Genomic DNA, 14790 nt, shown 5'->3' on the forward strand with positions numbered 1-14790 from the left:
AAAGACATTTTACAGTGAGGTGCCTAAAATTGCTACCCTTATCATAACACTGGTGGGAACAACAAACTGGGAAAGTTTCTGAAAAATGGCACCATAGACAGAGCCCTTTAGGAAGTGTTACCCTTGATATCATGCTTGAAAATGTCTTGTAGATGTTGTTCTCTCTACAAACTATTGGCCCAGTCATGGAGTTCAATTAAAAACAAAATAAGAAAACACCAAACACAAATACACAACCTAGATCCTGTGTAAGACAGTCAAGATAGTAAACAAGCTTGTCCATGCTCACTGGTGAGATAAAATTAGATTCTTTGGTTAAAGATAATATGCTTGTAAGCAGACTGAAAAATACGGAATCAGTTAACTGATGTGTTAGTGTACAGAATTAGGCAAGTAGGCAAATTCTGATACAGGATAAAACTTCCCTCTAGGTCACATTTCAGAGAACGCCGTGTGAACATAAGTAAACTTCACATGCTCTTGGTTGATTTGTATCACTGGGTATAGAAGAGGGAGTGAAGAGCCAGAGGTGATTTCTCAGTCAGGAGTTAGACCTTAACACCCTCAGGGAATACGCTGCTCACAAGGAGGTCTAGGAGGCACTTTAATGGATGTCTGTTCATATATAAATATAGCTATACGGTGATAATATACAGTTCAAAGCTGGTTTGACTACATGTGACTTTAAACCTGTTCCCAGTTTTTTTTCCCAGGTTTGACTGTGCTCTTGAACTTCGCCAGATTTGCTCCTGTGATAATGCACTGGGCTGCCGCATCCCTCTTCCTGAAAAATACCCAAACTTGAAGGAACAAATCTGGATCGTATATAATCCTAAATAGCCACACAGAATATGAATGCTTCCTATCAGTTCTGCCTCTATTTGTATGAGTAAGTTTCATTCAAGCCCTATGGATCGCAATTAAGATTAGAAATTAGAAATTGACTTTCATTAGCTCAAGGCACTGCAGTAGGTTGTATTGCGTTCTGTTGGCCAACTTGACAATCAGGTTCAGTTAGAATCCAAAAGTGCAGCAGCAGAACTGTATCCCAGTATCTTAATGTGACAGCTAGCAAGGGAATTACTTTTTGAAGCAGAAGAAGGGAAACTGGAAACACTGAGGGGGTGGATGCAGACAGATATGACAAGATTCTAAGAACCTGGGATTCCTGACGGCGTAGGCCTTCAGAGACCACCCACTGAGCTTTGGCAGGTAATAATCTAGGAAATTATAATGCATTCATTTTAAATGAAGCTGTTGAGATGTTTGATCTGAGATCTTCATTACACATACAGTAATGCTTTTGCTGCTAGAGCTCTGTTCTTTTACCAAATGATGTTGAAGATAGGAAGAGATTTCAGAATGGATTTGTAATGATGTAGCAACCCAGTTACGTGAGTGAAAGTATGACCAAATTCTACAGAAGCTAGCATCATGATACTTGTATAAAAGAGTTCAGCCAACTCGATCTGCTGTTACTGAATGGCACTGGCAGGTATCCTCGTGCTCTGCATGTGTGTGCCTACATGGATGATTATCATAAAAATCTGGCGTGCAGAAGAATCATTGCAACTAAAGATCTAAGACTTAATCTGCCCCCCAACTGTAATGTTTCTACAGAAACTGCTTTCAGAGGAGTAACTCTATGCAAATGATGGAAATTATTACTTGTTTGTAAACTCTCAGAGTGTTTGCACTGTACTGTGCAGCCTCATTCCTTTGTCACAAAGCCACCAGATTTTTGTTTTACAGCTAACTGGATTAACAATTCTGGCTAGACTCCTTGCTATTACAAAAGCATTCCATCTTCTCTCCCTCCCTGCCCCGCCATGCAGGCCTGACCTCTTCTTTTGGGTCAGGAATGTAAAGCAGCATGCATGTAGTTGGGGAAGGGAAAGGAATGTATTTGTTGGTGCAAGGGAGTTCAGCCACTACTGGGGCACATGGCAATGTGCATAGTGAGGGTCATAGCGTAAGATTTAGTAGCCTTGTAAAGGAATTCATGTCAGACCGTAGCTCTGATAGGACTTATCAAAGAGTACTTGCTACTTATCTATCTTTGGCAGAGGACTCTAACTCCATTTAACTGTCGGTGCACCTATAATCCTCCCAAGTCTGGAATGGTTGATAGAGTGCCAACTATCTCCGGTTATGTATTGTCAGAAAGGGTAAGATCTGTGATTGTAGTATCAAAACAGGCAAATGTAGCTATTTAATCAAATAATGCCAAGCTTTTAATATAGCATAGCATAAGCCCACATTTATTTTATTTTATTTTTTCCATTTGGTAACATGAGTCATTTCAATACTGTATTGGAGATAAGATTGAGAGATAAAGACTTTCAGGATTACAGCTACCTCTCTACAGGTAGATATCACAGACACAAAATAGCAATTTTGTAGTTATTCTTGCATGATGGAAGCCTTAATATACACACTGCTGAAATGTTGTGGCCTTTTAGTACCTTTGTGGTATGAAAATGGTATTAAAATACACTGGAGATGAGGTGATGTTACAGCATATGGCAATGAAAAAGTAACATAAAATAGAACAAAACAACCTAGTGCTGAATGGTGTCACCTGTAAGTAGGCTATCTTAATTCTAACTCTCCATAAATCAACATCTGTCTGCTTGCTATTTTATTTTTAAAAATACATACACACAGATATGTACCCATACTCTGTAAAGAAATACATTTCAACTTAGGGCTGATAGAAACTGTTCTTTCTGTCTTGAAGCTGACGTCCTCTGTTATTTATCAGAACAACTTACGCCAGTTGCACTACCAGTTTTCCTTATGGCATCTTCCAGCGCAAATAATTCTTGCAGAGAAAGGGAGTGGTTCTTTGGGTTTCTGGTTGCTGTTGCCCTGCCACCCCTCACCCCCAGTCAGCTCTTGTCTGAAGCTGTGTGCTGCTGATAGTTCTGCTGGTTACTTACGTGGTCGGGGCAGGTGCATATGAAGAACCAGACCAATGCCACCAGCTCGTGTCATCTCAGTTCCTTGCCAAGTGAGTAGGCAGGTGATCATCACTTCCAGCTCTCTGGATACAGCTACCGTTTGTTTCTGACAGTCTTACTGGGGAGAATACAGCAATCGATGTCCTTACCTGTCTGTAAGATGAGTGTTAAGAAGAACTTTTAAAGCAGGTGGATAATAATTCTCCCTTACCCACAAAAAACAAACTTCTGAAATTGTTTTTCTTCACCCATAACGAAGTCCTTGTGCAAATAGTTCCTGCAAGCATATGTTTTTCTTCATTTACTTTTCAAGTCAAGTATAGTAGAAGTGAAATCTAGTAAAATAAATGTTGATAGATGGAATTTATTCATCAAGCCAAGCTAATGAGGCATCATAAATGTATTTTTGAATGTGTAAAATCCATTGGGGCTAATTGCTACAGTTGGGGAAAAAAGATGCCGTGTGTTCTCGATTCACTTGTCTTTGAGTCAGGAACTAGCTGAGCGAGTCACTGTTGATTCAGATTCTTTCAACCTGCAATGGTACAAATAGATTCTTTTTCTAAATTCTCCAGAGAAGAAATGTGACAAAGCAAGCTTTTTTGTTTTTCTGAGCTTGTCCCCAAAGATGCAACAAAAAGGTGGAATTGGATCCAGAATTTCAAGAAGCAAAATAGATTAGCATTCCATTTCTTTCAGCTGACAGCCTTGCTTGCAGGATCTTGGCTGAAAGTACTTCTGTGACTCATCCGTGTCCTTGCTTCATTTACCCATGATAGCCACAGAACTGAATTCTCTTAAGAAAAAGCAAAAGGTTACTTACCCGTGTGTATTATACAGAATATTGATAATGAAACTGTGGTCTTGATCAATGCATGATGTGCAAGTCTGCAGGTAGTGATTAGAAAATGTCTGCCAGTGTTTAGCAATGTTTGTCATAACACAGGGAATTACAAAAGTTGTTGGTAGGCTGGGGTTCCTTTCTTGTGGGCTGCTCATTTGCATCTTAACAAGATACTTCCTGATCAGTTCAAGAAATGCAGGTCAAAAAAAAAAATGGTCAAAAGGTGGTCATTTTGCTTCTGTGTGTTGCTGTTCATATCCAGGATACTTGAGGTTGAGTGAGCGAATATGGCCTCTCGATCAATTATAAATATTATTGTGCAGAGAGAAGCAAATTAACCTTTGTGTGCAAAAACATCTCACAGCAGCGCATATGTATTAAATCAGTGAAAGGTTTGTTACTCATCCCGGTATCTTGCTGTGATTTGCAAAGTTCAAGAGAATAATATTTTAACATTATATTCCTTTGGGTATGATGATCATCTTAGTTAAAACTTCCTGAAAATTGAAATGTTACTTGTAAGGTCATTGTTTTTTGTGTGTAAGAATTGAAAGAAGAACATGATGCATTTGTAATGGAAAAGAGCATTGCTATGGAAAATGTCAGCATAAATTGTTCCTCTTGTGTATACATAGGTTCTGATGTCAAAGGTAAATGTTCTGTTATTAAGTGCCTTGGAATTTCTTCAGCTACAGCAAATGCTCTCAGACCCAGCTATCGTCTTCAGAGCATCAGCTTTTGTGACTTGGTGCTGAGTTATGAGAACGAGATACTGACATTTATTGTGGGCAGGAGAGCCAGGAGCAAAACCAGCACAAATGGCAACATCCTGACTTGCCAGAGAAAATTTAACTGTTGTCCTTCTTTCTTCATTCAGGTTTTAAATTATCAATGTCTTGGGAAAGGTGTGGAGATGTCCTTCTAGAACAGGCATAGTAAGAACAAGTTAGTGCAATACATTGAAACAGGGTGAGGGTTCTTAAACTGGGTTGTAAGGCAGTGCAGTCGATCATCTTTCATAAGCAAAGACTCAAAATATATTTCAGTATTTTGAATAGTTTTCCTTTGATGGGGTGGGATATGCGTATGAAACTGTGATATTTCCTCTGTAACTGTACCGAGTTACTGGTGCTGTGACTGCACTGCTCTGGCCTTGCCACCGTAAGTAGGCTGCACTCCATGCCGTTGCCCTGACTGGAGAAAACCTCCAGCATCCCCTTGCACGGTCATGGCTCAGTGTCACGAGAGCTGCAGTCGGGAAACACTGGACTGCAGCTTGAGCTGCCAGCGCAGGACCGGAGGCCCTGCTTTGGTGCAGTTCTGCTCTGCCAGGTCCAGCCACGGCCCACGCGATGTGACTGATGTGTCAGACGACATGCAGATACAACCAGCGGTTCACGTGAAGGGAGGAGTACAGAGGGAAGCTACATCTCAGTGCTTGTTGTAAGAGTGCAGTAGGAAAGCAAAGGCAATCTAGTGTGAAGCCTATATATCATATTTCCCTGCTGTCTTGCCTAAACACAGATCACTTGTAGCCTGGATGAAGTCTGGACAAAAATGCAAGGGACGGTCTGTAAATTACCACAGGCTTCTTTTTGTGCTTATTTTGACAGTTTAAAATGAAGACTGTTAATGATACTTCTTTAAAGATTTAACAAGCTCTTAAAATGTTCTCAGGACTTATATAAATGTCTATCTGTAGTTCAACAGGTGTAATTTTGGCTACCTCAGATGTTATATGTGGGTTATTTAATATACATCAGTTGTTGAGTGTTGCAGTCTTAAGAGTGTGACCTTAAATCAACACTACCTGTTGGGAGAACTGTAAACTAATTCAGAAATCCCCCTAAATATCTACACATATATAGCACTGTTCACTGTTGCCTTAAAAATATGTAGGGAGAAGGTGGTCGACTAGCAAAATGTTTTGGGAGAAAGGTTGAGTTTTGGATTTTTAATATGGAGCTGTGCAAGAGCGTACAGCATATCCTCTAGATTTCTTCCACAAGCGCATCCAGATGTTTTTGTTAAAAATATAACCTTTTAATTGTTCCTTAAAGAGCAGCAACTGTTCTTTCTTTGATTAGTTTTATTACCCTTTTCCGTACCTTTTCTTGTTTTTCTGTGTGTGTGGGTGTGCATTGGGAGGGGGAAAGTAGAAGGAGGGAAACTGGGGCTGAGGCCCAAATCAGACACAGCGTTCACACTGAATGCACTCTGTTTATAAAGTTGTGTAATCCTGTTTCTGTTTCTACTGATTACTGCCATTCTATTTGCTTTCTTTCACTTTAGTCAAGAGTAAGCTGGCATTTTAGTAGAACTATTCATTATAACCTACGAGATGTTTCTCCTGAGTGGTAATAGACAGTTCAGAGCCCACTGTTCTGTATGTGAAGTTAGGATGGATATTTTCCCCCGTGTGCATCCTTTTACATTTGTCTAAGTATAAATTTGTCTGTCACCTTGTCGTCGTCATCCAGTATCATGACATTGTTGCATCTAACGTTATTGTATCCTGAATAAATATTATATTAAGATATGTCATTTAAGAGAAGGTATGTATATCACTGTTTAACTTTCAAATGCTTAACAGATCAAAATAGTGAAAATAAATTGCTCCTCTGTTAAGTATAGGAGAACGCCCATGAATTTTAACAACTGGCCTCGATTATCCTTCCTGCTGTGGTGCTTTCATTCAGATAAGCCTGCAGCAAGGCACTTGGCCTAAAGATGTTTCTGTGCTGTGGTCTCTCCATGGAAACAGTCTTAAACCATAGAAAACAATTCCAATTTCAAAAAAGCAGAATCTCCTTCCCAGTTGGCTCCTAAAATAACTTACTTCAGCCTTACACGTGCTGATTGCAGGTTAACTAGGCAAAGGCTGCAGGATGGTGTTAGAACCGTTTTATAGAGGAAGCCAGGGACGTTGCTGTGGCTGCCATTTCGCTTGTCCTTCAGCTGCTAGTGCTGTCTTAAAGAATGATCTGTTTGTTCGCCACGGCACTTTCATGTTGCAGCCCTTTTGGAAAGCTGAGGATTATGAGCTTTACTAAACTTGCATTGTGGAATCCTGCCACTAGTTAACTGTTTGCTTTTTTTTTTTTTTCCTGACCAAATTGTAGAAATTACAGTTAAAGTTAAATTTTCAAGCTCTTGGCAGCTGTAGGTCTGGTTAATGTGACGCTTGTTTGTATTTCCTCATTCTCTACAGACAAAAATATTTTTTCTGAAAGGCTTAAGAAAGAAAATCACCGGTTTGTTTTAGTCATGATTATCCTGAATATGAAGCCAAGCAGACAGTTTCAATAGCTATTAAAATTAAGTATGCATTATAAGTTCCTTTGGAACTAAATACTGCTTCATTTTACATCCTTTCTTCCTTCATAGTTCCCTCAGAGTAAATTTTTTCTTGGAAGATGATCATATGTAAGAAAACCCAATTATTCTGACCATATGTCAGGGCTACTCAGCAAATTACATTTTGTAAATACGACAGCTTGATCTGAAAGGTATCAAAGTCAATCCTGGTTTAGTGATTTTTAAGGAGTGATTACAATTGTGAACAAATTAGATATTTTACTAATATGCTGATGTCATACAAAAAAAAAAAACACACTATTCACAGGATTGGGAGCTGGGACAAAGAGATAAGTCAAGACTTTCCTGAATGAATGCCAGATCCTTTGTGAACAGGCTGAAATGCCGCTAGTGAAATGACTAGATGATGTCGATTCCTTATCACCCAGAGAAATAGCAAACGCTCTACCATTGTTCCAGTCATGTTGCCATGACATGACCTCCTTTGGGCAAATTATCCTTTCACAATCAAAATCGCTTTTATCTTAATTTTCAAGGCTCTACCTTATTTTAGTCCTGTTTTTCCCTCCCTGTTTGTGGCTGTGTTCCCCCAGCTCCCCGCAGGTTGTTGCCTTCTGCAGCAATCACTCTGTTCACCTTTCAGACCCTCTGTGCCCATAATATTTCCTCTCCTCTTGAATGATACTGTTTTTCTCTCGCCCTTCATGTCTTTCCTCAAGATTAATGTTTCTCTCCTCCTTCTAATGCTGACTCATTCCTGATCTCTTAACTGACTTCTCCCACAAGCTGTAATATGTCAACCTATGAAAATAATTTACTTGCTAGAGAGGATGACCAAGAAATATACAGATAATTAAAAGAACATCTTATAATTTTCCTTACTGCTCGGTGTCTGTCGGTTGTCCTCCCCACAAAGCTTAAAGATTTACCCTGTTTTTGTCTGTATAATTGCAAGTATCTGGTCATGGGCCTACAGAACTGAGGCAGATGCTGAATTTCTCTTTTTTTTCTTTTAGAGATGATTGCACTTTGTTCAGAGGCTGCACAGTTACTTTCCTTCCTCATAATTCTGTGCATTTTTCTAGTGGTTTTTCATCCATGAGTTTTCAAACCCATCATTCGTCTCCCTGACTACCCCTACTCACATACATTAAGTTTCTTCTTGAGTTATTTCTTAGCATGGGAAAAAATGGGATTCCACAACTGATTGATTTACCAAAGAAGGCATATATAAAAGCTAGGCACAAGCCTGGGCTCTCTTGATTTCCCATTCCTGCCATAAAAATGTCCTCCTTTGCCAAGCTATAGCATGGCAAATAAAACTCCAGAGGGTTTCCTGGTTTTGGTTACACAATTTTCAGCATTTTGGTATTGCAGGAATATTTTTTCTCTTACTCTGAGATACTTAGAACCTCTCAGGAATTAAATCGTGTTGCTTCCTGTTTCTCTTCCTCAGCTGCTTCCTTGTTACCTAACTTTACTTAGCTACTTGAGAGAGCTAGGTAAATCTGGAAGCTCTTGTTGTCAGCCTCAAGTACGCGTTGCTTGTGGAATACAAATGGTGGACAATAGATTTGTGAATAAGAACAGATGTTGTATGCTGTGGTTCTACTGTACAGATACAGTCCTGGTACCTACGAAGGATACAGGGCTGCAGCTGATGCCGTGTGGACGTTTACGTGCTCTGAGCAGTGTGCTGTCCATGGGAGCTGTATGGCAGGGGATGGGACTGCGGGATGAGGAACATGATTTATCTTCACGTGCCAGGTTTCCTCAGTGGTTAGCAGCTGAGAGGCCAAAAACTTTCTCCTGACCACTACGGTAATAATGGAAGGCAGATGCTAAAATATTTGATCTCTGGCAGTTACTGTGGCTGCTACAGCCATCTGGAAGGAGAGATTTCAAGTCTGCAGCAGAAGGATAAGCAGGAGACAGCTGCAGCTGCAAGGAGCCTGAGAGTGTCTGACTTGAGGCACCCAAACGTCTTGCTGCATCTCTGCACTGGCCTGTGAATAGGCCGCTGAGGAGGTAAGAGGCAACCTGTACAGCTGGAGCTGCCCTTTGGATTAGTATTTCATTTTCCAGGACTGTCAGGCCAGTGCTTTTCACATGCCCTAAAATTTAAAACAAAATTGGAAATATTTCAGAATTGTGAGTATACACAGCCTAATCTGTTTAATTGCTGTCTGACAATATGAAATCAGTTCTGAATGTATACCATTCAGTAAAATAATAATTACCATAGCAACACACACTACGTCTGAAACATAGCTCATCCCTACAAAAGCCCAGAAACAGAAAGCCTGAACTCTTCACGCAGCTCTAAGAGCAATTAGTGAGGTTTCTTCCCTTTTTTCAAATCACTGTATTTGAAAGAGGCCAACAGATGTCGAAAGGTAAACAACAATCAAATGTTGTTTCTGTGCTTCATCCTTAATTAGGCATAAATCAGTATATTGCATCTCTTATGGCAGAGATTGTAACCGAGTTTTGTGCACCAAAGATAAAAGCGCAGCAGAGACAGGAAATCAGCAGGGTATCGTGTTGGTGCTTCTAAAGTCCTACTTGCGCTCGGCCCAAAGAAAAAGATGTTCTGAGGCTGCCTCCCCCAGGGTTCTCTGCTGCAATTCCCCTGCTCCTGGCTCAGAACCAGCAGTAAAGCTCTCCAGCAGGCAGCCACCAGGCCTGGTGCAGGGACTTCCGCTGCGCATTAGAATTTTAAACTTGTTCTTAAAATACAGTGGGTCAAACAGAGATGTCACAGTACTTTATAGTGGCACTTCCACGTTCGTTGGTATACGGGGACCTGGTTTTATGTGTGTGTTGCTTGCGAGTATTGGAAAAGTACAAGGTGGCTGGCTGGGGGTGTGCTCACAAAACGAGGTGAAATGCTTCATTTTGAAAAATCACCCAAGTTTTCCTCTATCTGGATTTTTTTTTCCCAAAAAAGTTGTATTAGATCTTGATAAGATCCGTGTTTCTACTTCTAAATTTTACTTCTCTGCAAAGAGCATTGAAGTTAGACAGGGATTTGGAGTTAAGAGGTATGTGCAAGGGCATGGAATCAGCACACCAAAGTAAAACCTAGTAACTTAGTACAGTCCAGTCACTTTCTCTGACTGCAGTGGTAACATCTGTATGAACATCACTTGATTTTGTTTATGCATGTTCATGTATAAACACATGAAGGGCTCAGCGTTTTTCTTAAAAAATAACTTTAGTGTCAGCGCAGTTCAGATGCCTGAGTTCAGAGTTCTTTGTCACAAAATGATTTAAAAATCCTGTTTGGAAGAGGAAAATTTCCTCTAAGAGAACTAAAAGGCAGCAGTGGTCTTAGGTGCTTAGTTTCTTCCCTTCTGTAGTTTAAAATGACAGAAGCAAGGATGAGCAGACCTTGCCCTGCAGGGAGCAAAAAGCTACAGGGCTGCTTGACTGATAGATGACTTACACTGAAAGTGGTTCTCTTTCCAGAATGAATTTAGAAATCACTGGGTCCATAATATGAAGCCTGTGTCCTATTGTCCTTGGTGTTATTTATTTATTTATGTGTTTGTTTATTGCGAGAAGGAGAAACTATTTTCAAAGATGAGCTTATTTACGAAAATGCTTAGTGAACGTGAAGTTGCTTCCCTGCTCGCTATTCCATCAGCAGCAGAGTTGTTCAATAAGTGCTGTCAGGTTATTTGACCGAAAATACCTTTTAAAGCTATTGAGGATTCACTTGCAATCTTTCTCTCAAATATTTAGGAGTGATGAAAAAGCAGCTATCATAGCCTTTTATTCTTAATTTATATAAACATTATAATAGATCTTCAAGTAAAAAATCTGTTTCCTCCTTTCTGGCATGGTGGAAAAGTGCTTTAAATTAGATTCAAAGGTTTTTGCATTTACTGCCCTTCTGTAGAAGAAAGTGACAATTTTCTCTGCTTGTCAGTAAAGGATCCATCATCAATACTTTTCTCATTTTCATTGAGAAGTTCCATGATATGTGACCAATGTAGATTATCCAGGTACATAAGAACATTCTATCGGTAGCACAACTGATTTTTACCATTTCATGAAGAAACTAAATCCAAATCTGTCTATCAACTGTATATGTACAATTATTTACCATTATTTGTTGGTGTAACTTTGGACTGTCAGAAATTGTTTACATTTATTATTATTTTTTTTAATCTGAAAAAGACTACAGAATATCAGATAATATCAATTTTAAAATTCTACTCTGCATGGTTAAAATAGCTTCTTTTAAAGCGATCTAACCAATTTTAGTAAGTATTTTATGCTCAGAGAATGGAATTATTTATTTGGCTACCTGCTCAACATGTATGAAATACGAGTACAAATGTGGGAGAGAAAAAAATAAGCATTTTTTATCCAGATAAGTGCAGAATTATGTCCTTTTTCACCAATCTGTTGATTGTTTAAAACAAGCATCTCAAGTTATTGCATTTTCAGGAATCAAGGTTTTTTTTGTGCGTGGAAAATACCAGTTTGATAACTCTGCCTGTTTTTTGTTCCTTGCCCTATTTATTATTTTGTTACGGTGGATTTCCAATTTTTATCTGTGTTTCCGTCGGGAAAAATTTGTAGCTTTCAGTTGCTTAGTTCCACAGCAGCAACAAAATCATTTGGAAGGACTTTTTCCAGGAAGCAAGAACATGTTTATATTTGCAGCTTAAATTGCTTCTTTATTCACTTTTCTTTTTCCTAGCCTTTGTTTTCTGTGTTTCCATAACAACAGAAAAACTCTTTCTTTAGTAACTTAGGATTTTTCAGCAAAATACTTGGTTTGTTTTTCCTCTCTTTGCTCTTTTTTTGGATTGATATTGAAATGGGTATGAATTGGAACCCACGGTGGGAAGTATGGTTCTCTTTTCTCTCCTCATAGAGCATTAGTAAGGTATTCATGGGTCAGCATTGCTTCTGACTTGCTGTAATCAAATCTCTTTTTTTTTTTTTTTTTTCCGGGGAACATGCCTGTGATCTTCATGTTTTCCACAGTTTTTTCTTATTATGCTGCAGACATACATCATAGCAACTCAGTCTTCAGCCAGAGAGCACTGAGAAGAGCTCACCAGCACCTCTCTGAGCTTTGGCAGGAGGTCGTGGCTTCGAAAAGCCGTGGTAGGCTTCACAACACTCTGCACATTAAATCATGTTCTTACCAGCCAGATTGGCCCGACCTTGGTTAGCAGTGGCAAGCTTCAGCGAATGCACCTTTTGGCAGTGCTTTCTGATTAAAAGGGCTTCATTTTATTATTTTTAACCACAGTTGTCAGTTTGAAAGCATTAATTTAATTTTGTGTGTGTGTGTGTGTCTCTAGGGAGACTATTAGTGACATGAAGGACAGAACGCAGAGAAATTTCATGGCTTTTCATTGATTTTTATTTTTTTTTCAAAGCTATCCTCTAGTGCTATTTCCATTTTAAGTTTATTTGAACCTCAGATTTGGTAAATATTAATTTTTTATAGCAACTTTAATTTCATCTTAAGATGCAATTGTGAACAGAGAGCAATGTGATCGTGAAGTCACCAGGTTCTAAATTTTTGCTTGGTTTTAGAGATTTACTAAATCACCTGGAAAGCAGTAGGAAAGCGGCTGAGTGCTAAATTTGGTGTTGCGTTGATCATTAAGAACTGATCCTGTTTATTAAAGGTAATTTTTAGAATTCCAGCATATAGGGAGGGGATCAGTGTCAATCATATTTTGAATGCTAGTAGTTTTTAAATGAGCAGGGTGCCTGCTGAAAAATTCTAGTGTTTTCTATCACATTGAGCCTTTATTCAAGGTCAATCACTGTTGACAGATATACTGTCTTTGCAATGCCCAAACCTTTGATATCAAACATTAGAAAAATAGAATACCGAATAGTATTTAATTCTGAGTTAATTTTTTGATAATGTTCAGATCAGTATTAATGTTCTATCCCGTAGTGTCTGTTTGTACCATATCTTTAATATGAAATAAGGCAGTTAATAAGCAGAAACGTACTGGTCAGAAAGTTGATTGGGAAGACTGTGTTGATACGGTAATATTTTTCCTGATGTTTGTGCATGGCTCTGGCTTTTTATTTTTGAAATATTCCTCATGAAATTACTGAAGTGTTAAAATGAAGGTATTCATAGTAGCTGGAAGAGCTTTGTACCGACAGATTTTTGTGGGTACAAATTCAAATACGTGAACAGATGGTAGCACCTGCAAAGTTACAGATGTATGTATCGCTTTGTGTAAAAATGAAGTCCTATTGTGTTTCTGGAGATTGGATGTTGAGACTTTACTTCCAAAAACGCTGTAATGGCCACAGTAAATATAACTGATGGGCAGGAAAGGCTAGGCACCTTGGCAGATTACTTGGAAAGATGTATGCTTCATATGAAGGCTACTGCAAAGAAAAGCCAGTCCATTTGCTGGACACTTCCTCCTTGTTTTTTGTCAGAGCTGTAGACCATGCAGACTGTGAGTATATTGAAGTCTTTTGCTTAACAAAATACATTGAAAGGTTTTCTTATTTCATGCGGTGTTAAAATGTTTCCTTTCTTTCAGTTCCACAAATTCAGCATAGTTGTTACTGACACCTTCTCCACTGGACTTTGGCACTGGTCATTATTCCTTACCCCATTTTATTTTCCACTTTCACTAGCTTCATTAAGTATCTCTAGATGAGGATTAAAAAGCTGGGTTGGAGGTCACATCATCCTCGCCAACTTGTAATTATGTCCCTATTATCTCTAAAATCAAGACTGATCTTATTAAGTAAGGAGATTTCCCTCCCACTCCCTTGGGTATGCTAACCTGATTAACACAAGGTCATTCTCAAATTCTTTCAGTTGCTTGAACTACTTGTTTTTTGCCTTATCTTAACAAATATGTTGCTTTCCATCCAGTACAAGTAGGTTCCCGATGTGTCACACCTCTAAGTTCTGCATACTTTGCTGTTTACATTGGCCTCATATCATGAAGATCGTATCACGAAGCACTGCAGTCTCCAGTTTTATTAGCGGCCCTTCGGGTTAGCCTTCAAATGGGTTATGAATCCTGGAGCAGAAGTGTTCCGATTTGTCTTGTCTGTGTTCCAAGACAGTTTTATTCTCTGTGCTTTTTTATTTCCTTACCTAAAGACTACAAAGCATCTAGGTATATTCATCAGTCTTGCAGATTTCAGAGAGTTATTTAGCTACCAGGGCATCCTGGCAGACAATTTCAAGACACTGGGTTTCAGCTGTTTCAGATTTCCGCTCTTTTTGTTTGTTTGTTTTTGTTTTGTTTTGTTCTTTTCAAGAATTGTGGAGAAACTACTGCCTTGGGCCATTTGGTCTATACTTTCTGTGTTGCTTCATGCATTATATATTAACCAGCCTGGAAATCACTCTTAAGATCAGAACCGTGTCCAATTCTCCAGCCTTACAGCTTAAATATAGACTTCAGAAGGTCAGCGTGAAAGGTCACCCTTCAAAGTATGGAATTCATGTCCAAGTGAAGAGCAAGACCAAGAATGTTCTTTGATATTTGCCAGGTAATTGAACACTTCTCCTCTCTTCAGGAAGCTTTCCAATAAATTAAGCATAGAAAGTGTCAAAGGACAAAGACTACTGTCCACCACTGGGCTGTAAGTTTTCCAGACATCCAAGTCATACTCAGTAAGCTTTTTCAGTATGTAATA

The 14790-nt window shown here is 39.0% G+C and overlaps 1 protein-coding gene across 2 annotated transcripts in view; it reads left to right on the top strand.

The window, feature by feature from the left end:
- PPM1E (protein phosphatase, Mg2+/Mn2+ dependent 1E) overlaps positions 1-14790 on the top strand; it is a 66208-nt gene that overhangs the window by 14081 nt on the left and 37337 nt on the right. The window contains exon 1 of one of the 2 annotated variants that reach the window (XM_013196529.3): positions 837-889. The exons of the other annotated variant lie outside the window; for it this stretch is intronic. Coding sequence (XP_013051983.2) covers positions 852-889 — 38 coding nt within the window. The 5' untranslated portion in view covers positions 837-851. Of the gene's footprint in view, positions 1-836; positions 890-14790 lie in introns of those variants that run through there. 2 annotated transcript variants of the gene reach the window in all.

This window comes from Anser cygnoides, chromosome 18, assembly GCF_040182565.1.
Source record: "Anser cygnoides isolate HZ-2024a breed goose chromosome 18, Taihu_goose_T2T_genome, whole genome shotgun sequence".
Taxonomy (NCBI): domain Eukaryota; kingdom Metazoa; phylum Chordata; class Aves; order Anseriformes; family Anatidae; genus Anser; species Anser cygnoides.